The sequence below is a fragment of the Anguilla rostrata genome, chromosome 17, assembly GCF_018555375.3.
Source record: "Anguilla rostrata isolate EN2019 chromosome 17, ASM1855537v3, whole genome shotgun sequence".
Classification (NCBI taxonomy): Eukaryota; Metazoa; Chordata; class Actinopteri; order Anguilliformes; family Anguillidae; genus Anguilla; species Anguilla rostrata.
Window position 1 is genome coordinate 13,158,499 of NC_057949.1, and position 27,030 is coordinate 13,185,528.

At 43.5% G+C, this 27,030-nt stretch overlaps 1 protein-coding gene across 1 annotated transcript in view; it reads left to right on the forward strand.

Moving 5' to 3' along the window:
* The window catches only part of elfn1a (extracellular leucine-rich repeat and fibronectin type III domain containing 1a), a 44,911-nt gene extending 18,963 nt beyond the window's left edge, over positions 1–25,948 (forward strand). The window contains exon 3 of the mRNA XM_064315725.1: positions 20,803–25,948. Coding sequence (XP_064171795.1) covers positions 21,151–23,544 — 2,394 coding nt within the window. The 5' untranslated portion in view covers positions 20,803–21,150 and the 3' untranslated portion in view covers positions 23,545–25,948. The remainder of the gene's footprint in view (positions 1–20,802) is intronic.
* Positions 25,949–27,030: the final 1,082 nt, after the last annotated feature.

The following is a 27,030-nucleotide window of genomic DNA, read 5'->3' on the forward strand; positions in this document are numbered from 1 at the left end:
TCCCTCCCCCCGCAGAACAAAAGGCAATTAATGATCTGGTCTCCGTTCCATTGACGAGGCAAGCTTTTTAATCACGTAATGACTCTAAATGAATCAATGATTTAGAGAAATGCATGAGAAAACAGATGCTTCGAGATGTCTTCGGATTATTCGAGGGCAAAACTTCGGCTGCTTTACAGCAACATTTCAACTACATTAATTCTGTAATTTTTTTTTCTTCTTTTTTTTTGTCACAATCAAAACCATAGCTCTTCCCAGACTTACAGAATTAAGCCAGGTGTTTTTCTAAGGAGCCAGGCTGTTCTTTTCTGTTTCAAAAACAACCGCAATCTGATGGTTGTAGCTCTTGAAAAGGAAAAAAGGAAACACACAAACACCCATCTCATACGAACCTGCCATACGAGCTGATCTTGACTTAATTCCTTTAATGAAATGTTTTGTCTTCCACTGCACTTTTCAACATATAGTGCTGTGAAAATGGATCTGCCTCCTTCCTGATTTTATCTATTACATATTTGTCACACTGAATTGTTACAGATCTTTAAACAAGATGTAATATTAGACAAAGGGTAACTGATTAAACACAAAACACGTTTAACAAAAAAATATATATATTATTTCATTTATTTCATAATAAAATTGATCTAACTAGCATATCGCCCATGTAAAAAAGTTATTAGCCCCTTAGTTACTCAGTCAACTAATTAACCAAATTTAGTTAAGCCAGACTTAATTGCAGCCAGCCCTGTTGAATCTGAACCTTATATTGAAATTAACCATCATATTGAAGCAGTCACTGCAAACTTTCTACAAGCACACTATGCCATGATCAAAGAAAATTCTAGAAGAGATAAGAAAAACAATTTTTGAAATATATCAGTCTGGAAAGTATTCCAAAGCTATTTCTAAGGCTGTGGGACTCAACCAAACCCCTGTAAAAACCTTTATCTCCACATTTAATGCAGTTATTGCTGCTGAAGGTGATGCAACCAGTCATTACGTTTAAAGGGGCAGTTAGTTTTTTCAGTTACTATGGGTGATAGGGGAATTTAGTAACTTTTGTCTTATATTACTTTTTGTCTAAAGAGATGAAACTCTTCAGTGTGACAAATATGCAACAATAGAGGAATTCAGGAGGGGTGCAAATACTGTTCCCCCATGTTAGGTTTCTACAGTTTCATTCTGCTTTCTTTTATACCTTGCCATTTTGGTATAATAAATCCCAACTCTTCAAATGTTTCTTTTCTCAATGTCATTTTGACTGGCGATGGGGTCTTAAATCTTCAACAGGAGCCATCAAATGGTTTAAGGGGTTTTGGAAGCAGAGAGAGATTTGCAAAGGTTTCAAAAGCCCTATTGCTCAGAAACCGATTTAAACTTGCTTGGAATAGTCACAGCCTAACACAAACCGTAAATAGATTATTTTTGTGGATTTAGGCCTTGATTTCACAAGAAATTTGCCCTTAACATTGACAGAAGCATGTTCATTTAACAATTTGTTTTTTGCAGTTGCTGAGGTCAAACTGCTTGTGAAGATAAACACATCTTGAAATTAAATTTTTAGTAATTTTTCAAGAATAAAAAAAGTTGCAAAATGAAATACTATGTTATGCTTTTCTGCTATGCTATGGACATTTCAGTTATTTTCAAATTCTGATCATTTTAAGAGTTTTATGCACATTGGAACTGGCTGGCTATGCCCCTTGCTGGTCAGATGCATATTAAATGTTTCCTATGATATGGAGACACTGGAGGCACAGTTTATAAGGCAGCCAACTGAGCCATAGGAGCCAAATGTAGGAAAAACATGTTGATTGAAGCCAGTCTTAAAATCCACCTGTAAACTGCACAATGGCGTATCTGCATGTTATTTAAATTTGAACTGGCAAAATGGTGATGCTTGATTATGTCTTTAATGTTGAAACCACTTTTTAAATTGCCTTTCAAATAAACATTTCGCCTGTACCTACACTAACCCAATGCAGTTCAGCTCAATTTCTTTACCCCTGAAAGCACTGCGCATAATCACAATTCATGCCGTATGAGTGATCCAATGAGGCTTATTCTTCTGAAGCAATAGCAAGCGGATTAAAGCAAGCATGCAGTTGCATTTTAATGGGCTGCATATCAGCTGAGCCATTGTCATTCGGTAATTTAAAACAAATTAAACCATGGCGTTCTCATTCTCCTGAAGGTACTTTGTCACATATTTTATAGCTATTCAACCTGCCATTTATTTTAAGCCTCCAATACAAAATTGATGGCAATTACTACAGGGGGAGGAAAGTAACAAAAGGTCAACTTCTGGATCAATTGAAGACATGCGACTGTACTGGGACTGCACGTGGGGGTCTTTTATACGAACGGTAATAAATTTTCCGCCTGGCATTGTGATGCGACAGTCCATTCGAAACAGTGGACCAGCACGAGTCCTTTTTTTAATCTGCATCTCTTATTGCACGACGAGAGTCATTTTCTCTGCAATTTCCTCACGATCCGCAGCGTAAATTACAAAAGCCCGCGACCGGATTTGAAGTAGCTGTGACTTGTATTAACTCAGACGGAAAGGGGGTCACATTGGACGTGATCTATGGGGGGAAGAAAACGATGGCGGTCCGAGCCTTTACTTGGCGCACAGGCAAGTCAGTAGACCTGAAAAAGTTATTTATTTTCTTTTTTTTAAAAAAGCTTTTGTCCGGGAAAACAAATGTATGCGGCTCACAAGGCAGCAGCACAGTGGCCTATCCTACTTATCGGAAAGGGCCCAGGTCAGATAAAAAAAAAATTAGTTTGCATTGCCTCCCAGCTGTCTGGCGCTCTGGCGCTAAATCGCGCTCGGGGGGAAGTGGCGTCGGCGGCCCCGCGGGGCGTACAGTACGATCGATGACACGAGGGAGGGCGGTCCATCCGGGGAGCCCGTGGCGTCGCCGGTCGCCTCCCTCGGCGCTCTCTCTCTCTCTCCGCGGTAGTTAGCGGCGAGCGCTAACTGAGCGAGTAGCAAACGGGGCACGCTCCACCCCCCGTCCCCCATGCCCCCCCAACCCCCGTCCCCCCCCCCGTCCCCAGCCCGGGCTCGCTCTCATAGGTAATTGGGAAGTTCAACCAGCCGAACGACCGCCGGTCCCACGGGAAACGGCTTTCATTACGGCCCAGTTGTTTCTCCCCCCTCCAACTGGACTGTGCTACGCAGACGCATTTGCATTCGCCCGCAGAGGCACCTTGTACCCAATGCCCAATGATTCGACATACATGAATTCTCGAGGGGGGGGAGTGTGGGGGGGGGGGGGTGCTGAGTGGCTCATTCGGCTAAGGCTACATGCTGTGATAAATAGATGAGCCCCATGGACGCGGATCGAATCCGGTGCCGACTGTGGCCAGTAGCTCCATAGGGCGACATGTAATTGCTGATATGGCTCGTTTAGGGTACGGGAGGGCTAGGGCTAGTTGGTCAGGTGTCCGCATTTCATCGCTCTCTAGCGACCACCGCCAATCGATGGGCGCCCGTGGGCCGCATGCCAAAGCAGCGCGTGAAATGTCGACCTCCCACTTCAGTCTGTGCACGCTTGGCTGTCGGCTGCGGTATGATAATACTGAGGCCGATGACGCTACGCTATGAGAACAACTGATGACTTTACTCAGCCTAATTGCGCATGAACTCAGCTACATTTCAAATTAGGGTGGGAACTGGGCATGTACAGCCTCACTTTGGGCAACCAATATTTATTTTTAAAAGAAAATAAAATTTAAAAAACTGGGCGACATCACACCCAGGAGGAGGGTGTGGGGGGAGCATGACAATTTAGGCAGGAAAGATTTGAGGGAGGGAGGCAAGGTATCAGAAGCAAAGACAGCGAGAGGGGGAATATAGGAGTGGCAGCGACGCACCACGAGAAATGGAAGCGTTTGAAACGGACTGGGGGAGGGAGCCGCAGAGGGTGTGAAACCCGCGCTGGCGTCGGAAATCCTCGCGGAGGGACGAGGGGCTGTGCCTCCTCTAAACCCGCGGGGCTCGGAGCCGCTGCCACGGCCGACCCCCCGTCACCCGGTCGCTGGGAGCAGCCGCTCTCGGCCCCTCTGAAGGACCCTCGAGGCGCCCCGCGACGCGAGGGCAAGAGGAGCCAGGGACAGAAGGATCCGCTGGCACCGCCGCGGCCAGGCTGGCTCTCTCTCTCTCTCACTCTCACTCTCTCTTTCAGTCTCTCTCATTCTCACTCTGACTCTCTCACTCTCGCTCTCTCTTTCAGTGTCTTTCTCTCTTTTGATCTCATGCTTGCTCTCTCGCACTCTCTTGCGCTCTCTCACTCGCTCTCTCACTCTCTCTCTCTCCGTCTCTCTCTCGCTCTCTCTCTCGCTCTCTCTGAGCAAACAGCGAGCCTCCCCAGCAACGGCAGACAGCTGGCACCGTTGGGGTGTCGGTGACCATGTGAATTGCTTTTGAGAGGAAAGGGTAATGAGACCAGCGCATGAATCATTTCTAGAACCCGGCTGTACACAAGCAAATCCAGAGACTTGTCTGGAGAGTTTGTCTCAGTCCACAGGCAAAAGTGAAAATTGCACCAAGGCATTTAATTAATAAAAAAATTTAATGTAAAAAATAAAAAATAACCAAAAAGTAGTACACACAACAGCAAACAAAAAAGAGGAAAAAGATCAGAGAACGTTCAGGCATGCCCACAAGGGGAAGGGTGACCTGCCTACAAACAAACTCCAAAAAAGAAAGGGGGAATTTTTCAGCTATTGGAAGTGGTATGACTTGCGTGCATCAATGAAATCAACAGTTTGGTGGTAATATGTTTTTAAAGTATAGATGTATAGGCCTACATAATTAATCACTATTTGTCCTTTAACTCACAATTAAGAGTCAGTTTGTTTCTTCATAAACACAGTTTCGCAAGTTACACTGAAATGGCGGCATTTAGCGGACTCTTCTTATACGCTATTTGTTCATTTATCTGGAAATTTACAGAAGCCATTGAGTTTAAGAGCCTTGCTCCAAAGGCAGCACCCTACCTGGGAATCAATTCCGCAACCTCCAAGTCGCCTGACCATTATTCCACGCTCCTTTGGGGATGGCTAAACTCTCCAAACTGTGTTGGTGAAGAAAACAGAAACGGTGACGCTCGCATTCCATTGTGTTTCAAACCTAAGGACATATGCTGAACGAATCCGAGCCGGTCTCTCTGAATTAAATGGCGTGGGCTTTTCACACACAGCTGAGGGAATTGGACTCGAAAAGTTCCCAGGAGGAGCACTACTGTTGTACCATGAGCGAGGTGCAGCACTTCTACCTGAAGTGCTTCAGCGAACACCCTGCTGAATGGACGTAAAAGGTGTTAAAATGTACCGAATCACGCCGTTCTCTCCGAGAGCGTGTGCCAGCCATGCAATGCGAGTTCGCTGCACTCCCAAACAAAATGCCGGGACCCCTCCTTTGTTAACGGCTCCTAGGTGTGCCATTTTGGAAAAGCGTTCTTGTGTGAGAACACATTATGCACCAATGCAGCATTGCACATTGGAGACATCTTTTTATTGCTTCATTTTGGAAGTACACACTGGAACAAATTGCTCTTGGTACAAACTGTCCGTGTCCTCACCACTAGAGGGATTTTTTTTTTTGTTCCTGTTTGTTCCAAATTGGCAGCAAAACATTGGGATTGCACGGTTTTCACGGAATATATTCAGTGGACTGTGAGAATTACTGCAAGTTACAAGTCATTTAAAACAATGTAGTCTTGATTAGCACCATATTATGATGGACTACAGCCGTTAAAATGGGTAAACAGCCATTTACAACATTTTTCTCTAAGGCTAAGTCTGTGCCACAATTATTGTTTGCGCTGGCGAAAATAGCCAGCCTTTGTCATCCTTATGGCATGGTTTACTATGGGAGCAAATGAAACACATTTTTTAGGCTTTTAGTATTCGTTTAGCATGCTGAATTTTGAATGAAACGGCCGCAGTTAATGTTGCTTTAATATTGAATATGTTTCAGAATGCGTGCGCGAACTGGCAAGAGCGGATTCTTTCGAGTGCTGTAGGGGGTTTATGTGGTTATTAAGCAGGACGGTGAAAAAGGGGGAAGCATAGGCTGGCGCGCGTACGCCCTTTCCCCGTCGGAAAATGTGATTTTGCGTCCCGTAATGCTAGCAGCAACGCGTAATGGTCTTGCGCGAAAGAAATGCAGATGTCATATCCGATAGCGCGCCCGCGCTAGACGCCCGTGTAATGTAAGTGCCCTGCGGCGCATGAAACGGTAGGGGTTTGTCCGTCTTTTGAAAATGACGGCTTAATGTGCTTCCCGTGAGCACGGGTCCGACAGCCCCGACTCCATTAGGTCTCCTGCAGAGGGCAGCTGGTGAAAGCGGCGGTACGGGGGTGCGGCGGGGGCCCTAATGTCACAGTGTCTGGGGCAGGGCCATTCCGTAACGGCGGGCGGCTACTTGCCCCCCACCTCCCCCCCTTCCCGACCCGCGGACGGACAGAAGGGGGCGAGTGCCGGAGGGGAAAGGCAGGCCATGCATACAAAGGAACTGTCAGACAGGAAACGGCCGGCGAGAGTCGTTTAGAACGGCTCTGAGAGACGGCTTCTCCTCCCTCCGCAAGGGCCTTGAGTGGGTTAGCCTAGCGCGCTACACAAAGAGCGGAAGAGGTAAACTTTTCTTCTTCTTGGATTTTTTTCTATATATTTTTTTAATGGAACCTCAAGATTAAGATTCTGCGGGGGTATGATAGGGAAAAAAAAAAAAGCTGTGTTATATTACACATTTATTTGCAATTCTCCAAAGAATTGTTTTATACCTGAACCAGCAGCTTGCTCTTTTGAAAGAAATCAGCTCCAACTCCAGATTCTGCTCAAGCCTCCCAAAAGACCATCGATATGAAGGCCTCCTCTTGTGTTCAGTCATACTGCTCAAAATATAATGTGAGAGACATGCTCTCCCTTGAATGAAGGAACCTTTATACAAAAATGAATGATTTTCATGAGCTGAGAGACACTAGTCAGGTTCAATATTTTTTGCTCACTTCGCCCAGAGAAAATATTTAAAACAAACATTATAAAACTATTTGATTTTCTTTGGAATAGATCTATTTTCTCACTGAAAGAGAAAAGAGAAAAAAATCAAGCTTGCAAAATGGTGCAAGTCAGCGAGAAGACTGGGCTCACAGTTAGGCTATCCTAAAATGTTCCCATTCCTCTAACCCATGCTATATGGCATGCCTGTTTTGTGTTCTGAACTGTGATGCCAAAAAAGAGGTTTTAAATCTTGTAAATACATGTAAACATATTACAAATGATTGGTTTGTATATATCTGATCTGATGTAAGTTAACTGAATTCTTAACCTTAAAGGTGAAAATACTGTTTTTTAAACACTCATTTTCTGCTGTGTGAACAGCTGTGTCCTGAAAATGCCAAAAATGTGATGGAAATTTTATGATATGTTGGGATATGGAAATCCCATCCTTGAGTTCTGTTCAGTTGTCAACATTAGATAGCGAAGTACGAGCCAATTGGTACATACAACTGGCTCTAGGCCCTCATAATTTTTAAATTGTGTCACTTATTTATTTATTTTTTAAATCTCTGAATGAGACTCAACAATTGTTTATTCAGTGCTGCGAGTGCCAACAAGCTTTGTCACTGAAGAATAAGATGACAAATTACTGCTGGGCTCGAACAGATGATTTATAATCTCACTGCAAATAGCCTTTGATCCAATTTTTTTGTTCAAAAAAAAAAAAAAAAAAGAACAGTATTTCCTGCACCAAACGGTAGCGAGAAGGAACTGGCAGCTACAAGCACCATTAATGCCGTGCGTCTCATAAGAAATGGCTTCAGCCTCGTAGGGTTCATGCAAAAACGGTTTCCATTCAGTGACCTGCTGCGTGAGGGCTGCGACCAGGTTAGTCACTCGCTCCGAGTCTGACATTTTGTTTTTTTAAACCTTAAAAGGTCGCAGACGGGAAGGTACACAGAAACGAGGAAAAGAAAAACCTTCAGTTTAACAAAGTCCCTCATGATTTACGCCTGATCCAAAGGTCTCCTTTTCTCCAAGGCGATATTCTCCACCTTGCTTAATGGCCATTCTCATTGGACTTGCTGCCAGTGCTGAAGCAGATCAGAAAGCCACACACACACACACACACGCACATGTACACACACACACACATCCCCTACCCTGACAAGCTCTGTAGAAGACCCTACCCTCCCCCTTACCCCATTGAGACCGCAAGTTCTGGAAGCCAGTTCATAATAATTAACTATTAATTTCTCCCGGTAGGATCTTCATGGAAGCGAGCTCTTTGTCATCATAATCACCCTAGCGCAGAGGTCAAAGTGGTTCGGGAAGTGAGATGGAGAGGAATTAGCACAGATAGCATCAAAGCCGTGAACAGAGGCCGCGCCTATATCCCAAACAGAAGCCATCTTTTCGGTGGAGAACGCTGATGGCGCCACTGCCTTTGAAATGTATTTCTTTGCAAACCGATTAATTTTTTTTTATTGAAATGGAACAGGAGAAGGTGCCAAGGTCTATTCTTACCAGTGTTCTACCCACTGTGGTGTAAGTAGTGACTTTGGGATGCATTTGCAATCCAGAGCTGCATTATTCATGTGAATTAAATTAGGTGTTTAAATCATTTAGCTCTCAATAGTCCACAAGGCTACCTTTAAGAAGCAAACTTCTAATGTGCTATGACAAAGTAAAGTCTCTCCTAATTGAAGATTAGTGCTGCAGGAAAAATAAAAAAAGGTTTTTAAGCTGTGCAATGATGGAGATGTCTCCTTTCTCAAATACACATTAAGGATTGGAAAGGTCTTGGCTGAAAGAGAGCTTTATATCAATTGTAACTGAACATCTAAGCAATCGATAACGAAGTAAAATACTTAAAGGCAGGAAGTGGAATCGAAATATTCAGGGAAAGCTGTTAGCAAAGTTCAGACAGACTCGTCTTGACCTTTTCATTACACTGAGTTATTCATTTCCTCAGTTCATTCCTGATTCAGACCGAGTCGGATTTCATGCATTCGACCTCACTCATTTATACATTAAGTCATCCGCTCAGGTAATTCAGGTGAAGTGTCCTTAAAGGTTCAATGGAGATGCCCCATCAATAGCAATGATTGACTCGTTTGCTATTGCAACACCAATGCCCCATTTTAAATGTGCTTGTAGCATTTAGGCCTTGGACATTTCATACTGCTGTGGACTGGAGTGAAGAGACAGTTATACACTGGGCAGTTGAATAAGCTTTATGAGTCCAGTACTCTCATTCTTTCTGAGAAAACAGCCCAGGGATAAGACAGTAGAAGTCCTGCCATGTGTTTCTTCCACCCATGAACTCAGCCAGCTGATTTCACTAATTAGTTCTACCTCCTGTCTGAAAAATTGTGCTAATTAGCAAATCCAGGCGATTGGAACAAAGCTCTAGCCGTTTCAGACAACGGGGTCGCAATACGTGGTCAACAGTCATTGTCAGACGGCCATCGAAACCACCCACGCCTCGAGCTGCTGCAATCCCAGAGAATTGTCTTGGAAAGATCAACACGGGAATCTGCATGCTTTGCGAACACCATGTATTTTAGGGTCAGGCATTTCAGACGCATCCAAAACAGAACCACAGAAGAAAAATGTGGAAATGAAAACACAATGTTCTGGCAAGGCATGGCTTTGCAAGTCAATGGCAGACGCTGTAGAATTCAGGCATAAAGCATGTATGAGAAGACAAAGACTGGTTAGAGATTGAGTGTATGATCTACATCAGAGGCGTCCCTCAGATCAGAGTGAAACAGATCGTCAGTAGTCAATGACCCTGCCCCCCCCGCCCCCCCAGTCTGGCTTTCTTCAGCTGAACGGCCATGTGAAAGATGGTTGAGGATGGCCTGGATGTTATTTGCAGTGTACATCTTTTCCCACACAGGCAATGTGTTAGGAAAGAGCAGGAATTGTAAACATATGTCTATTTGTTTAGATGGGGGGGTGTGAGGGCGGGGAAGGGTGAAGACCAGACGCGACCAAACAGGGGATCTATAAGTTACCAAAGGGGCACTCCAGTAACCACCGAGTCTCGTGAGAGACGAAATAAGGGGGTGCTATACTCCTAGGGGACGTATCCCAAATAATGAATAATAAACCCCTAAACGGGTAACTGAGGAAGAAGGAGTATATAAGGAAAATAAAGGAATAGGGAAAAGAGAAATGAAAAATAAACAACTTCGAACCGAAGCTGAGAAAAAGAAAATGTCTTTTCAAAAACAAAACGGAAGAAGTTCTGAGGCCAACTAAAACCAGGGGGGAAAACTGGTTAGTAAAGGGCAGAAAGGTTTGTGCCCCAACGGTGACACAATAACCCCTTAAAACCGCCGGCCTCAGAATCTGGACCTATACCATCCTAATACCTTTTTCCAAAAAAACAAACAAACTGAAGTCAGAATTCTTTTTTAAATCTCTTTGTTCTTAAATTCCTTATACCTTGCTCAGAAATACGACAGGGAACTGGCTAGAGCAAAACACGTTACACTCAAGCACTGTTCCACTGCCTACTGACACTTTAAATACCCAGCCACAGGTGTGGCTGGTAATCAGCGGAAGGTTTGAGCAACCCCCAGGTGAAACAGATCAGAGGTAACCCTGCAGGAATGCATGGAATGTTCAAGCAGGAACAATCCTCCCACAGGAACCAAAAATAACGATTAGCCGAGTGGCTAATCTGCAAGCTCGAACTAATCGTCCCCACACACCAAAATAACGATTAGCCGAGTGGCTAATCGGAATGCTAACCACTGAGCCGGTGCAGGCACAGAAAAATGATCTACCTGCACAGAAACCATGACAGGGGGGGGGGGGGGTTTGGGTGGGAAGTGTTCAATAACTAGTCGCACAATATGTACAGTATGCCTTTGATTTTCATGCAGCATTTTTAAAGACGTTGATTTAGAATTTTTGGACGCCTCGTGCTATGGACATGTTTGGCCAGTATCTCCCTGCCTATGCATAATTAATCTACTGCATTTCATCACGGAGTCATCACAGGGTCATTCTAATAATTAAAATGAAATTGGGTAGTGAAAGATTAGCCACGCTGTTATTTTATCTGGACAATAATTGTGTCCCTATATGAGATCAAATCTGATTGACATCTTGGCTAACGTGTGAAAAATGCATCGCGTGTATCTTATATACATTTTCATGCATAATATAAATATCTATCTAGAGATAACATCATATGCATTAGTTATTAATCCATTCTAGTGTGCAGATACTTGCCTTCAATAACCTTTTTGTTGCAAACAGTTTTTCAATGAATATTTTAGCAGAATGAAGAACACACTGAGGACTTGGAGGCTTGAAAAAGCTGGGCAGTGATTTTCAGTCTGTGAAGGCCTTATCTGATAGGTGCCCATGTTTATGATCCCAAACTATCACTTTAAAGCCTTGGAAACTTATTTAAATCTTGATGAGCAATGTTTTGTTTTTTTTTTTTTCCTCTGAACTAATTCCCATCAATCTTAGATGTTTATCTTATTACTTTCATCTTTGGTTTTTCCATTAAATGTGAGCTGCCTCTAATATCTCCTTTTTTATCATAGTTTTATTTTTCTTTTCTTTTGCTTTTTGTCCATCCCCGCTGTCGGCTGTTCGCAGTTTAGTTTAGATGGTAAAATATGTTATGCTTGCACTATGTATGCATAATATAAACAATGCAATATTTAACGTGTTTATTTTTTTCTGTTTATTGTGATCAGTGAGCAGATTTGTTTTTTGGGGAAAAAGATTATACAGATAGCTGTGTTTACCTGAGAAGCAGGAGTATCACTGTGTCCCTTAAACCAATTGTGCTCCATCTTAGTGCCACTTGAGTGCAGAATGGTGTGAAATTTGAGGGAAACTGTCTTACCACTCCATAGATCATGGGGAAATGCAATAAAACAAACAACCTTTCAAAAGCAAATCCTGTAATAATATTTAGGCCTGGATTCAGTCAACATTGCTCTCAACTTTAAATTCAATCAGCATTGTCCTCAATCAGTGAATGTAGGTGGGACAGTTCCGCAATAGTAAGTAAGTAAATAAATAAATAAATAAATAGACAACCCAAATAGCCACTTTACTAGAGTAGCTGTCCTCCTGATTGAAATGAAGAGGCTAGCTCCCTACCTGTAGTGAATGCAGAGATACAGCCCCAAACTACTGTGCATACTCCAGGAACCTTCTTCACCAGACTAAAATAGGTGGGTACTTACTGTCCATGGGGACAACACCGGTCACAGGTTGCTTTGGATGTATCTCCAAAATCAAATTGCCCACCCATTATAAGTTCTAAAAAATGAGGAAAGGTAGAGTTGTAAGTCTTTTTGACATATACTGTACCTCTACCAAATTGTGCACCCTTCACTGCCGATTGCCCTGTACAGAGATTGCTTTGGCAAGCCACACAGAGAATTAATCAGTTACGCCTTGATCTGCTAAATGAGCTAAATGTTGTTTTGCAGTGGAATTCCCCTTTATTAACAGCCAACACTTGTATCCGGTCCAGAATGTTCCACAGCCAGCTCTTACAATGGAAACAAGAGCAGAAGCACAAACCATCGGTGTTTAGTGAAATTCACCCATGGGCAGAAGTGCAGAAACTTTGTTATGTGCTAGCATAATTGAAATAACTTCATTTCCACCCTTAGCATCGTATGTGAGTGATTGGCCCACGGTGCAAGAGGCTGTAATGAGGGAATGCAGTACTCTGCATCATTTATGACCGCGCCACGTCTCGTTTGCGATGGCCGCCGGTAGCCACGAGTAGCGTGTAGCAGAGATATGTTTTCTCGCATTAATATTGCATGCGCACCGTAAAAGGATTCCCCTGTGTTGTCATGTTTAGTTCACCGCCCGGTTTTGTTTATTCTCCGGGCTTGTTTACCCCGGTCTTCACCCCGAAGGAACGCGCATTTCAAATGGGTCCCTGTCAATGTTTATTTACCCATTGAAGATCACGACAGGTTTAATAATGTTAGGGCAGGGTAGACACGGGAGGTTAATTGAGAAGGTCACAATTTCGGCTGAGCCTTTCTTTGGTTTTCCCCCACAAACCTCTGCTGTCCTTTCCTCAAAACGGGGACAAAGCAGGACCATGCACACTCAGTAAACAAATATTGTATGCACATACATGAATTATATCTCTGGAATGCAGAGCCTAATCCGGGATGCAGCTTCTGACAGCGCGCATGAAGAGAACATCGCGTCCAGAAAAGTGCAGCGGGTCAAGCGGATGACCTCGAAACCTTTAAGGAATGACAAAGCACGTATCCGGACGAGTGTTTTACACGCGCTGGCTATCGGGGGCAAGCGCCGCGATGGCGGCCGGTCCGCGCTCGCGTGCGCCTGCGAGGAGTCGCGCCTGAACGAAGCCGAGCCACGAGAGCGGACAGCCCGCCAAATCGGAACAGCACATCCCGTATCGTTAGCCCGTCGCTCTGACCCCCCCGCGCGCCCCCCTCGGCGCCCGACGCCTCGCGGCCGGCGGGAGGGACGCACTACACATCCCCGGATCAGGCGCCACAGAAGCCGTCCCACGCGATTAACCTGCCTGTCAATCTCGCCGCCCACGCTTGACCACTCCGGAGCTCTCCCGCGCTCCAATCACGGTAAAATTGTCGGTTGTCACAAGGCCACCACGTGGGCCTTAAGTGGATTTGTAATGCAGGGGTTTTCGCAGACTTCCTCGCTCTTTTTTTCCGGAGGGTGTCGAAACGAGGGGAATGTAATTAGGGAGATGCGGGTTTTGGGAATAGCGAGGAGAGGAGACCTGCGCAAATGACCGAAGAAAAGTCTTATGTGTATATGAGAGAGAACAGAGGCAGAGAAACATAATTGTTAAGACAAATATAAAACTTTGGCAATAGGCCCTTTAAAATAAGGCATGCCAATAAGGCATTTAATTTAATTGAAAGAGAGAGAGAGAGGGATGAGAGAGAGAGGTGCCGGGTGGTATGCAGGCTTACATTTCCGTTCTTTATATCGCCTTTGACGTTTTAATTCTGTTGAAATGTTCTTGATTACTCAGTGGTTAAATGTGGTCGATTGTTATTTTACAATGGGTTTTCCCTATCTGGAGATTCACAAAACATAATTATTACCTTTATGGTCTTTATGTTCCTCATTACACATTCTCCCATTAAACAATTTCAGTAACCTGTATTGAAACCTGTATTACTCTTTCTTCAACATTGATGTATGGCCAAGTTCAATCTTGTAGGAACTTTCAGTAACACATTTAAGTTTTATTTATTATATATATATATATATATATATATATATATATATATATATATATATATATATATAATTTCAGAGCCCAACAACTGAAGCTTTGCTAGGAAAGAATAAAAAGCAGGAAAACTTATTAACTGCTCAAAACTCATTCAAAGATAAGGACAAAACACACGGAACTAAGGCTTGCGGTGTCTTTTGTTTTGCTGGCACGGTGAAGTGTTTTGTCTGTTCTTATAAATATTCTCGGGACAGATTGTTTCATTGCTACAGCTCCAGAACCGCAGTGTTTGAGACAGATAGAGCCGTTCTTTTTACGGGTCTCTGGAGTAAACACAAAACAGGCTATGAGTTATGGTCTGTGGTGTGGATTTAATTGAACGGAAGTGAAAACAATGCATTTCAGCCTCCTGGGGATATACTCTTAGATCGTTTTGTCAGTGTTTTCCTCCAGCAATATCGGACAGCCTGTGGAATTCAATAAAAAGGAAAATAAATAACAAGGAGCCCGATCTGATTTGAAAGACAGTAGGCAAATTGCAAGTGTATTAAGAGATGGAGGTACTAGCCTTTTGGTTTCAAAATCAGGGGCTCGGAGGCCAGCAATTATACAATGGGGAGACAGTACAACGGTCTCAAAACTTTTCAACCCTTCCATAGTTCTTGTTTTATTATGAAGTTTGTAATTTCTACAATGTTCTATGTTGTACGACCCACCCCCCCCCACCGACTGCTGGGAAGAGGTTGTCTCATTTTATTCAGCACTAGGCTTCTTGTATTTTTTTGAAAACTCTGTTGGCTTTACTTATGCTTGATATTAAACATAACAGAAAATAAACATGGATATGATAGGCAGAGGTTTCAGTTTTCTTTCTTCAAAAAATCTTGCTCTAGTGCTCCGATATTCTTGTGTATATTCTGGTGCTTACGGATATCATAAATTACCTTACCCGGGATGTCAATTCTACTGTTGATGTTTGATCATTCCTAAATATTCTAAAAAGATCCTGTTATGTGTTTAGCTTTGCAAATGGTTTGGCTCTGCACTATTAATTGACTTAATTAACTGCCTTGCTGCCAAGGTACTTTGAGTATGCTGATGCAAGCAGGTTTTCAATGCGTAGCCCCCTGTGTTCAAGCATACTTATTTGGACTATGAGGACTGTGGTTGATTTGCTACAATAGATACCTTTTTGAGAACTCTTTTTAATGAAATTATTAATATTACCACAGAAATAAGCAAGAATATAAACAGTGAACGCCATGATGTTTGGGATAAAGACAAAATCTTTTCTTGATTTGGCTCTGTACTCCACAACTTTAGATCTGTAATAAAGAACCACACGCAGTGCACATTAAGGTGTTAAGGAATTAAGGCGCACATTCTCAGCTTTTATTTAAGGGCATTTTTATACACCTTGGTTTCACCATGCAGAAATTACAGCACTTTTTATGCATAGTTCCGCCATTTCAGGGCACCATAATGCCATAATGCGCCCACACTGCACCCTCTCACGCTTTCAGTCAGAACCAGAAAATTTCCGTGTCTAAGCAGGCATGCCTCCAGTGGACTGAATCCACACAAATCAATGCACTTCATCAAAGGTTCTCCTCTGTAATTAAAAAGTAAAAAATATATAATTATATCTGCACAGTTAGAAGCTTCTAGATTTTCAGTACACGGGAAAATGTTAAGTCAAATATGCCACCAAGTATGCTTTTCATGCTGTTTGCATTAAATTAATTCTCTACGGACTGCCATTAAAGGTAATCTGGAAATTGATTTTTGAGACTGCAGAGTTACTGGATAAGAGTTTATTTAGTAACTCTCATTATTTTTACTACTCCCAAAATATAATAAATTAAAAAGATTTATGAACATACGCGTTACCTTTCTCTTATAATTTTCGAACCAAGTGAAATAGAATCCAAATCTCGCAGAAATCTATTGGAGTTCTAGTAATACAAGAGTAAGAGTAATACAAAGAGGCATTAGTGAAGCGGGTGACATTACATAAAATTGATGTTGTTTTTTTAACCGTTTGTGGAGGTTTCAGCCTGTGTCCCTGAGTGCTGGCGGCTTCGTGCAAAATCTAAATCTGTCCCTCGGCGCCGGCTGCGTGCGTCTGCGCTTGGAGCGGAACGCGGCCGAGGCGACAGACGCCGGAGTACGACCGCGACACCACCCCCACCCCTCCGTCGCTCCGGTTCACCAGGGTGCCGCTCCAGACTGGGACGACGTCGCAAAAAAAAAAAAAAAAAAAAAAAAAACGTTTTCGCAAAGAGAAACGCACCTGTCCCGAGCTGCCTGTTTCAGAACTCTCGTGACCGCCCGCGGCTCCCGATCGTCGCGACCGCGCGCTCCGCACCGTGGTCTTGAGCGCGTCTCGCCGGTTTTGATTACGCCGGTGGATTTGCCGCGGAACCCCAGGTGCGCGTGACAACCAGGAGCAAGCGTGTCCCTGAGACGTGTCGCGCGTTGCCCTGCGAACCGCTTGCGGCGAAGTTCAGCGTTCGAGGCCTGAGCGAGTTCCTGCTACGTTCCGCGGGCGCGACGTCGCGTCGGAACGCAAACGCGATGCCGCTCCGCGCCGTGAATTCATGATTTGTACGTACTGTAAGAGCAAAGGGGCGTGCCCAAAATAGACGGGGAAACCGTCGCAGCGCGCTTCGTCGGTCCCGGACCCTTTAAACATCGAGAGCATTACGAGCGTCGTGATGTCTCGTACGTAAGCGTCGCGGGTAATCATAATTATATTTCATAGCCGTAAGATTATCTGCATGTCACTGGGGCACTGAGCGATGGAGTGATTTATGATCTCGTAACAGTGTCAAACCAGCAGGCCCTTTATTAAGCTTGACAGTGCTCGCAATCGCATGCATAAGGCATCTGAGCTGAGAGTGGATTTAAATGCTGCGCTACCTGATTGGTGTTTTGAAATGGGCCAATCAGGACTATGGATGACCTCTTACTTCCTGCAGAGACGTCCTATGCATAGCCAGTGTGACATAACATCTGACATTATAATTTCTGGGCGGGGGGGGGGGGTCGGGGTTGGGTTCAGCTGAATGTCAAACGTTGCATGACTTGCATTTAAAACTACACTGCCGTTGAGCCTGAAAACCTTTCTTTGAACAGTCTGGGCAATAGCACACAGGAAGTTATTTATTTATTTATTTATTTTCATATGTGTACCGTGAATACAGCTATGTTCTCCAAAGACATGAAAGATGTATGTCGGTACGTTATTATCCCGCACCGCTAAAAAATTGTCAGAGCAATTTCCCTCAGACAGAGTAAAATTGATCCATTCTGGACTCGAATTAACTCCGTGAGGGTTTGATTAATACTGGAGGAGTCATTTTGTGACACATCCCATTCTCGCAGCGTGAGCCGCTGCCATTCTTTCCGACTGCTCGGCTTCTTCATAGCGGAAGCGTGTAACTGGAACGCAGCTTTCACCGGGAATACTTTGTCCCCTGATGCAAGGGTTCATTTGTTACAACGCTATCACACTCCTGTCACACCGCTGCCGTAGATACGTGATGCGACGTACTGGGGAAGAAGAAACGGCATTCCCCTCAGGCTTGTTTGAAGTTGGATGCATTTATTTAATTATTTTTCCTTAAGCAAAATCATCTTGAAAACAAAAACAAAGATGGGGCATTTTGCGCAGTGCAGATTGCATTGTTGCTTTAGCTTAGCAATGGTTGTGTTCAGTCTTATATGGGGAACAAATTTTTAAAAAATCGAAATTTGAATATCAACATGCTGCACAGTATTAACCCCGGAGGGTATTTTATTCAGTTCACCCATTCATTTTTTTACATTTTATTGTGTAAATGAAAATAGCATTAACATTATTGGACATCGTGGGTTAAGTGTCTGTATAATAATAATATCACCATCTAATGTAGGCACTGAATTACAACACATGTGTTGCGTATTTCCAGTAGTCTCTACTTTCCAGTTCCTTTCATGGTCATTTAATGTAACCTGAACAGGAAAAAGCAAGGCCCAAAGAGAGAATACAGGTGTTGTCAGTGTGAGGTTTGTCTTCAGGAAAGTAAGAAATGAAGAAATCAAACAGAGGTTAAACTTTACTGTGGGTGAGCAAAAGGGTTTACTGAGTTCATTAGCCCAGAAAGTCAAGATTATGAGTTTTTCTAATTTTGGCTTGGCAACAGCATGCTGACATTTGCATCTACTTCACAAGCCAATACATTTATGCGCTGCAAAGACAGCACCAGGGAACTTTGAGGCGAAAGCACTGCTCAGTGTTCCATATTTTTTATTACATTAAACCAGAGGTCTGCATCCTGACCCGAAGCCGGGAGTGACCCAAGGTATGCTGTGATCAGGCCGGATTTCAGGCCTATTTTTAGCTCTGCGATGTAGGGTCAGACCAGGTACGGGCCCGCTGCCAACCCAGAAGTTTACAAACAGAAAGAGTAGCGACACTTCTGCCAGCTGTTAACAACGATTGACAACAGTGGTGCAAAGCTTCCAGTTTTTGTAGTGCATCTTTATGCTCAACTAGCCAATAAAAATAGCCATACTTGACAGCACGGGAGTGATAAATTGATTAAGGTAATGTCTGACAGAAGGAAAAAATGGCACTAAAGCTAGCTGGTTAGCCTGTTCTTGTCAATAGGAATGGCAACAACCCGACGTGTTTACATCACTTTTAACTGTTCTGATCATTATTCCTCTGTTTTCCAAACATACTTTTTGCAAACACGTACTGAAAGAAAGAGGATGTCAAACCTGTGCTGTTTGTTGCGGAGGTGTAAGTGACAATCGTAATGTCACATTTAACTGAAGGAAAAATGTGTTTAAAAATAAGCATGAAAGCTCAAATACAGGTGTTTTAATTTTCTAGGTGAGCAAAACAGTACACTACAAAGAAGCTTTGCGCTGTTGTTGTCAATTGTTGTTAACTGTTGCTGGTTCAACAGCAGCTTTCCTGTGGGAAACACTACATTATTTTAAATTTTGCTATATGGTGTTGTTAGCTTGTTATTTCAGTCATTGTGTACGGGCATAAACGTTTGGCTAGAACTTGTCAGGCTAGTTCGTGTTGGGGCGGTATAACCTTCAGACCTCTTTTCTAACCCAATGCAGACCTCTACATTAAACTGTGAATAATACATTACAATATGTACTGTAAGTATATATTATGTTAATGTGAAATAAGACAGTATAATAATATCTTATTATGTTATTGTGTACAAGACAATTATTGTGCTACACAACCTGTACGAGCATCTAAACTAGATGATGCCAGGTTGTTAGTCCAGATGTACAGTATTTGTCCAACACTGCGCTGTCACACCAAGTCTCATTGTTTGAATTAAACAATGAATCTTATTTATCCATCCATCCATTAGCAATACCCACTTATCCAGTGATGGAGCCTATCCCAGAATGCATTGGGCAAGAGGCAGGAAGAATCTCACTTATAGATAACATAATATTATTGTGAATTTATCACTAAACCATAGCAATGTCTGATCTAATGTAATGTAAACACACACACACACACACACCCACACACACGTACGCACACAGGCACACACACACACACAGAGATAGAGAAAAAGGGAGGGAGATTTCTCATTATGTAATCCTCAAATGAATTTCTGCTTATCTTTAATGTTGTTCCAGCTCAAGCAGTTTGGTTCAGCACATGAATGCTGGTCCCATCAGCTGTGCTTGTCTCCAAGCTAATGGTGTGAAAGTAAGGACATTCTGTTTTCCCTGACTGTCATGCACTAATTGGTGAATGTCGTCTTTTAATAGCAGTATGCTACAGGGAGAGCAGTGATGTCTCTTAAATAGTCAGTGATCCAACTGGGTTTCCATGTAAAAGAGAAACCAAGAGACTGCTCATTTGAGGGTCATGTCACATTCAAAAAATAACACATTTAAATTGTAGTTTAGTTTTCATTTTGAGGCAATAAACACAATTTATTGAGGGTCATGTTTCATGTCACATGAAAAAAATAACACATTTAAATTGTAGTTTAGTTTTCATTTTGAGGCAATAAACACAATGGTTCAGTAGGAATGTTTTAAGCATCTGAAGGTCTGTGGTGTGGATTTAATTGAACGGAAGTGAAAACAATGCATTTCAGCCTCCTGGGGATATACTCTTAGATCGTTTGGTCAGTGTTGTCCTCCAGCAATATCGGACAGCCTGTGGAATTCAATAAAAAGGAAAATAAATAACAAGGAGCCCAATCTGATTTTGTGCGCATCTACATTGTGTGCATTTTTTGTCAAACATGCATTCATTCATATAGAAACTACAGAGATCAAACACTTTAATGTTAAACATAGCTTTGAAGAAAGCGCCATAAGGTTGTATTTTCCCCTTTCAGGGCTAATCTTGAAGATAAATATGCTTGGGAGCCTTTTCTGCACCTTTTCTCGCCATGTCGGTATTGTTTCATTTTGTTTATTTTTTCCCTTTTGTCATTTTTTTTATTTTCTTGTCACCCACTCAACTTCCCCTTTTTCTGTGTCCTTTCTCTAGGTTCCACCTCAGGGTCCATAAATGAGAGACAGGTGGAGGGAGAGAAAAGGGGATGCGAGTACGAGGCTCAGAGGAGATGCGTGCCACAGGAGAAATAAGCACAAACCAGCCTGAGGTCACCAAGACGCAGGCCTTTAGAGATTAACCCTCCACAGGAAGAAACCAGAGAAATCGTCTTACGGACAGAACAGGAGTGTGCAACTCTTGTCCAGCTCATCAAGCAACAGATTTCTGGACTTATCTTCCCCCCCCCCATCTTAGAGCCAAAACCATTTTAACAACCTGTGAGTTAATCCCGCCCTGTTAAAACCGGAGTTGCGGTCTCTTTGGGTCGCCGTCGGTGTTGCTATGACCTCCCGAGAGGCTCCAAGGGCTGCCTGTGTAGGCATGGCGCTGAGTGCCTTCTTCTGGTGGTTTACTATTCTGTCTTTGACCCACACTGGCGGGGTCAGGGGGGACTGCTGGCTCATTGAGGGAGAGAAGGGCTTTGTATGGCTGGCCATCTGCAGCCAGAACCAACCGCCTTACGAAGCCATCCCGCAGCATATCAACAGCACCATTGTGGACCTGCGCCTGAACGAGAACAAGATCAAAAGCATCCACTACTCAGCCTTGAGCCGCTTTGCTAACCTGACATACCTGAACCTGACCAAGAACGAGATCAACTACATCGAGGATGGGGCCTTTTCTGCCCAGTTCAACCTGCAAGTGCTTCAGCTGGGCTTCAACAGACTACGGAACCTGACTGAGGGAATCCTCCGGGGTTTGGGCAAGCTGCAGTACCTCTACCTCCAGGCTAACCTGATTGAGACTGTGACACCCAATGCCTTCTGGGAATGCCCCAACATCGAAAACATAGACCTGTCGATGAACCGCATCCAGCAGCTGGACGGATCGACGTTCACCAGTTTGACGAAGCTGACGACTTGCGAACTGTACACCAACCCGTTCAATTGTTCCTGCGAGCTCCTGGGCTTCGTCAAGTGGCTCTCCGCTTTCCCCAACAGAACAAACGAACGCATGGTCTGCGATTCGCCGCCCGGTTTCTCAGGCTACAGCCTCCTCAGCCAGAACCCAAACAACCCCACTTACCGCAATGCGCTGCACATGCTGTCCACTGTTTGCACCGATGACTATGTGACTCCTTACATACCGGTGCCTCCTGACACCACTACTTTTCCACCAGACTCTACCCCTTGTGGGTTGGAGGACTGCCCCTCAGGAACTGAGCCGGACGAGGGCATAGGCATCAGTCCGACCTACATCGATCCTGACATGAAACCTATTATGAAGTTAAAGCAAGTTTCACACAAGAGTGCCACCATCCTGGTCCAGATCCCAAACCCATACAGGAAAATGTACATCCTGGCCCTTTACAAGAACAGCTTCTTCACCGACATCCAAAATCTGAAGCTTAATAAAGAGGAGATTGAGCTGAAAAACCTGAAACCCCACACAGACTACACATACTGCGTGGTCTCCATACGGAATTCTTTGCGGTTCAACCACACATGTTTGACTATCTCCACGGGACTCAAAAATGAGAAAGAGAACCACTCGGTCAACAGCTCCACTGCCACCCACTACATCATGACCATCCTCGGTTGTCTCTTCAGCATGGTGATATTCTTGGGGGTGATCTACTACTGTTTGCGTAAAAAGAGACAAAAAGATGAAAAGCACAAAAAATCTGACAGCCTCAAGAAAAATATCATCGAGCTCAAGTATGGTGCAGAACTTGAAGGGGGAACGATGCCACGGATGTCACAGAAGCAGATGATGTCTGGAGACAGCATGTCCAGGATGCCGTACCTTCCCCCGGGTGAAATCGAACAGTACAAACTTCAGGACATAAGCGAAACGCCAAAAATGGCCAAGGGGAGTTACATTGAGGTACGCACCGGCGAGCAACCGGATCGCCGGGACTGCGACCTCACCATCTCTGGGAACAACCAAGGCTCGGTGGCTGAAATCTCCACCATCGCCAAAGAGGTGGACAAAGTCAATCAGATTATCAACAACTGCATAGACGCCTTGAAATCAGAATCCACGTCATTTCAAGGGGTGAAATCCGGAGCCGTGTCCAACGCTGAGCCTCAGCTGGTGCTGATCTCCGAGCAGCCTCCCAGCAAGCAGAGCTTCCTGTCCCCCTCTTACAAGGATAGCTACCACCACTCTTTACAGAGGCACCACAGCACAGAGGCCTCCCCTAAGCGCCCCAGCACCTCCTGCGGCCCCATGCGGAGCCCCAGGCCCTACCGCTCGGACATGGCCTACAAGTCAGAGGCCAAGTACATCGAGAAGACTTCCCCGACGGGCGAGACCATCCTGACGGTCACGCCGGCGGTGGCCATCCTGAGGGCGGAGGCGGAGAAGATCAGGCAGTACAGCGACCACCGGCACGCCTACCCGGATTCACTCCAGGTGGAGCAGCTGGAGGGGCCCGGGAATCGCAAGGCCTCCATTTTGGAGCCCCTCACCCGCCCCCGCCCCAGGGACATGACCTACTCCCAGCTCTCTCCCGAGTACCACGACCTCAGCTACGCCTCCAGCCCGGAGTTCTACTGCAAGCCGTCCCATTCCTTTTGGGAGCGCTTCAAGATCCACCGCAAACGGCACAAAGAGGGGGAGTACATGGCAGCAGGGCATGCGCTGCGCAAAAAAGTTCAGTTTGCCAAGGATGAGGACTTGCACGACATTTTAGATTATTGGAAAGGTGTATCGGCTCAACACAAATCTTGATTCCTCTCAGACTTCTATTTTGGGCCAAAATAACTACACTAAAAAAAACTGAAAGCATTTCAATTCCATATAGAGAGGGAAATTAAGCTTAAATAATTAATACTGAGGCTCCTCTGCAGGTGTTTTACTTAAATTTGTGGACTGACTGAAAATGGAACAGTGGAAATGCCGGTCTAACGTTTGTAATGAAATTAACAGGAAAATACCTTATCTTTTACCGCGAAAAAGAAAACAAAAAAAATGCATTTGGAATATAATTATTTGGGTATCGCATGGCCGTGTCCTGTGACCGTGGATTAACTGTTGTGTACTTTAAGAGAATCCAAACCAACAAAAGCAAACGTGTCTGCTGAACACTTCGTATACAAGACTATGTTTCTTTTCCTCTAAGAACTGCATCCATGCTGTCTGCACACACACTTCTCACTGTGCATTGTGGAGGGAGAAAGAGAGGACGAGATTGATTTGTTCTACACTCTGAAAGAACTATGAACAGAAATAAATTTATATATTTACAACTTTTTTGCTGTAAAATATGCCTGTTTGAATCAGGTTTTAACCGTGGATTTCAGAGACAGCATCTTTATTACTATTCTGTTGGTCTCAGATGAATGTCTTCTGTCCTGATGGATAAAAATTGCACTGTTCAATGAAATGGTACATTATTCTACATGCCCCATTGTTTTCTCCCTCCCCTACTCTTGCTATCCCATACTTACTTGCAGGTATCACAGAGCAAACTGCACAATATCTGAGGAAAGGTCTGCGCAATATCGGTAATGTAAAATATTAGATAATTCCAGTTAAATACCAACACCCACAATGGAGAGACCGGGAAGTGTAGCAAAAGTTCCAGAGGCAAGCCTCCTGCTCCTGTTTATGACGAGGCTGGTTTATCGGCAGCTCCAAGCTTCTGTCCCAACTGGTAAAAAGTTGACAAGACTCGCAAACAACAGCGAGGTTTTCCGTGGGAGCGTCTCGAATCATTTGAAGACACAAGCCAGTTTGGAGATAAATGGTTTTATTTGTCTACATTTCTTTTCCAACTGAAAAATAGAAACTGTTGTTGCCACTTTTTTTTCCCCTCCCCTCTGAGTTGCCTCAGTTCACCACAGATGCCTTGAGGTATAGAGACTCACCAGACCCGTCATCAGTTTGGAGGAGAAGGTTCGGTGCTGGAGCTTTTCACTGCTGTTCACTGGCGGTCTCTCGACAACAGATGCGTTTCGTACCTATTACACAGCATACCAATCTACAGATAGCGAATGGGCTTCTCCCTCTGTAGCCCAGATGCGCCATTTTCTTATGTAATTACGTTCAACCAAAGTGCTGCAGCAGAGAGGTCTCACATGCCCTGCAGACATTACAGAGCCCAGACTGAACCTATAGATCTAAGGATGAATGTATTCACATCATAAAAGTATGTGGCAGCTTTTTTTTTCTCTTTACAGTTGCTGCAGTCTTTGTTACTCACAAACCTTAACCCCCCTCTCCATATCCCCCCATCTGTTTTGTGGAACCCAGTGCATCTAATTGGTTTTCCTTTTTTTCTTGTCAAGTGTTTGTTTAAAAAGAAAAAAAAAACTACAAACAACATGAAAAAGTAATGGGTGTTAGCAATTGATAGTCTGTTACTGTAGGATGTTTTTTTTATGCTGGGCTTAACATTTTGAAACATTTAGTGACACAGGGCAAAAGAGTGACTAAACCAACCAGCTGAAGAGTGACTGAGTTTCTGCGCTAATGTTGCTAAGTATTAATTTCATTAGCAAAGTCTTGTTTTTATATTCCAGAGCCGAACTGTTGCCACTGAATTCTGTATTATTCTTCTTTTTTTCTTCTTCTTCGACTGGGTGATAGAAGTAATCGGGTTGTTCTTTTTCTTACTCCCACCGCCTTAAAATCCAGGGTTTATCATCTTTTTTATTTCTTACATCTTTTCTCTCTGTTTTTCTTTTCAGTATTTAGATGTTTTTTTGTTGTTTTTTTTACATCCAAACTCATTTGCTATTATTATTTTTCTAAATGTGACTCTATAGGCTACACAAGCTCTGTGTTTTAAGGACAAATTAGCAGGCAACCTGTGTGTTTTTTTTTTGTTTGTTTGTTTTTGTTTTTTACCGCGTACTGTAGCACTCCAGTGTGTGACAGTGAAGCCAGACAGAACAGGGAGACCTTCAGACGAAACGGTTGACTCGGAAGTAGCACCCACTTAGAATGGGCTACACTACGAAAGGCTGACTCAACTGAACTTCAGACAGGATCAAAAACAGCCCCGGCTGAGAGACATATTAGAAGCGAACAAGAGCACAATAAAGTGATTTTTTTTTCTTTCTTTCTTACTGCTATGTTATATCTGCTTCAGACAAAATACTGTGAAATAAAGGGAAGGGTTGGATCAATACTAATACTCTTTTATTTATTTGCTTTTCACATGACTTCAGATGAGATTGCTAAGACCATTATTTCATTAACTTAAATGTTCTGAGATAATACACGGTGCATGGCCTATTCAAGGGAACAACGGTACTATCACCCCTGAGATTTAAGCCCGCTATATACTTTTGCTTATACGGCTCATTTCATAATCTCTTTCATACAGTACATTTGCGGTCTATGCCACACGACCTCATGAATGGTTTTATTTTCCGTAACAAATTAGAGCCATTTACCTACTCACGCTCCCACTGAACTACAACGGAAGCACTTTATCCTATAATGCATCAACACACATGAAAACCACAACAGTATGTTCTTTGGTAATTTACACACAATTCTTGTCATTTACTTTCATCTGTTTTATTGATTCTATTGGACTGTTTACCTGCCTGTGATGCAGGAGCAACTAAACCCTTTGCCTTCTATTTTTTTTTTCAATGTGGTCCACATTCCCAATAAGGTGTTGCCCATGTGGGTAAAAACACACTTTGAGCAATAGCTGTCAAAAAGATCTTCAAACTAGGTATTCCCAAAACAGTTTATGAACGTGCGAAAACACACCTAGAAAACATTCCAGAAGTTTTCATCCCCATCATAAATGGAAGATTTAAAGAAAGCGGTAAGTAATCAACAACACGACATGCACAAACAAGGTATGTATGAGGTCAATAATGATGCAATGCAGATTCATATTCAGGGCATGGAGTTCCCCGTCGCAAATGAAGAATTGATGAAATTGTTATTGAGAGGTTATCATACTTTAGAATAATTACTTGAGGCAAGGGATTGAACTAGAACACGGGCCTGTACAGAAACGTCTCCCAGGGGACATACGGTAGATTAAATGTCACATTTCAGGAAAGCATCACAGCATAGATGTGTGCCATTATAATTATTTGCCATGCATAATGAAACTACAAACTGCCCAGAGCTCACATACGATAACTGAACATACGCAGTCAGGATGACTATCCAAAAAATAATAATAAAATAAAATAACCGCTATATAAATCAAGTTGATACATTTAACTTCAATATATTGTGTCA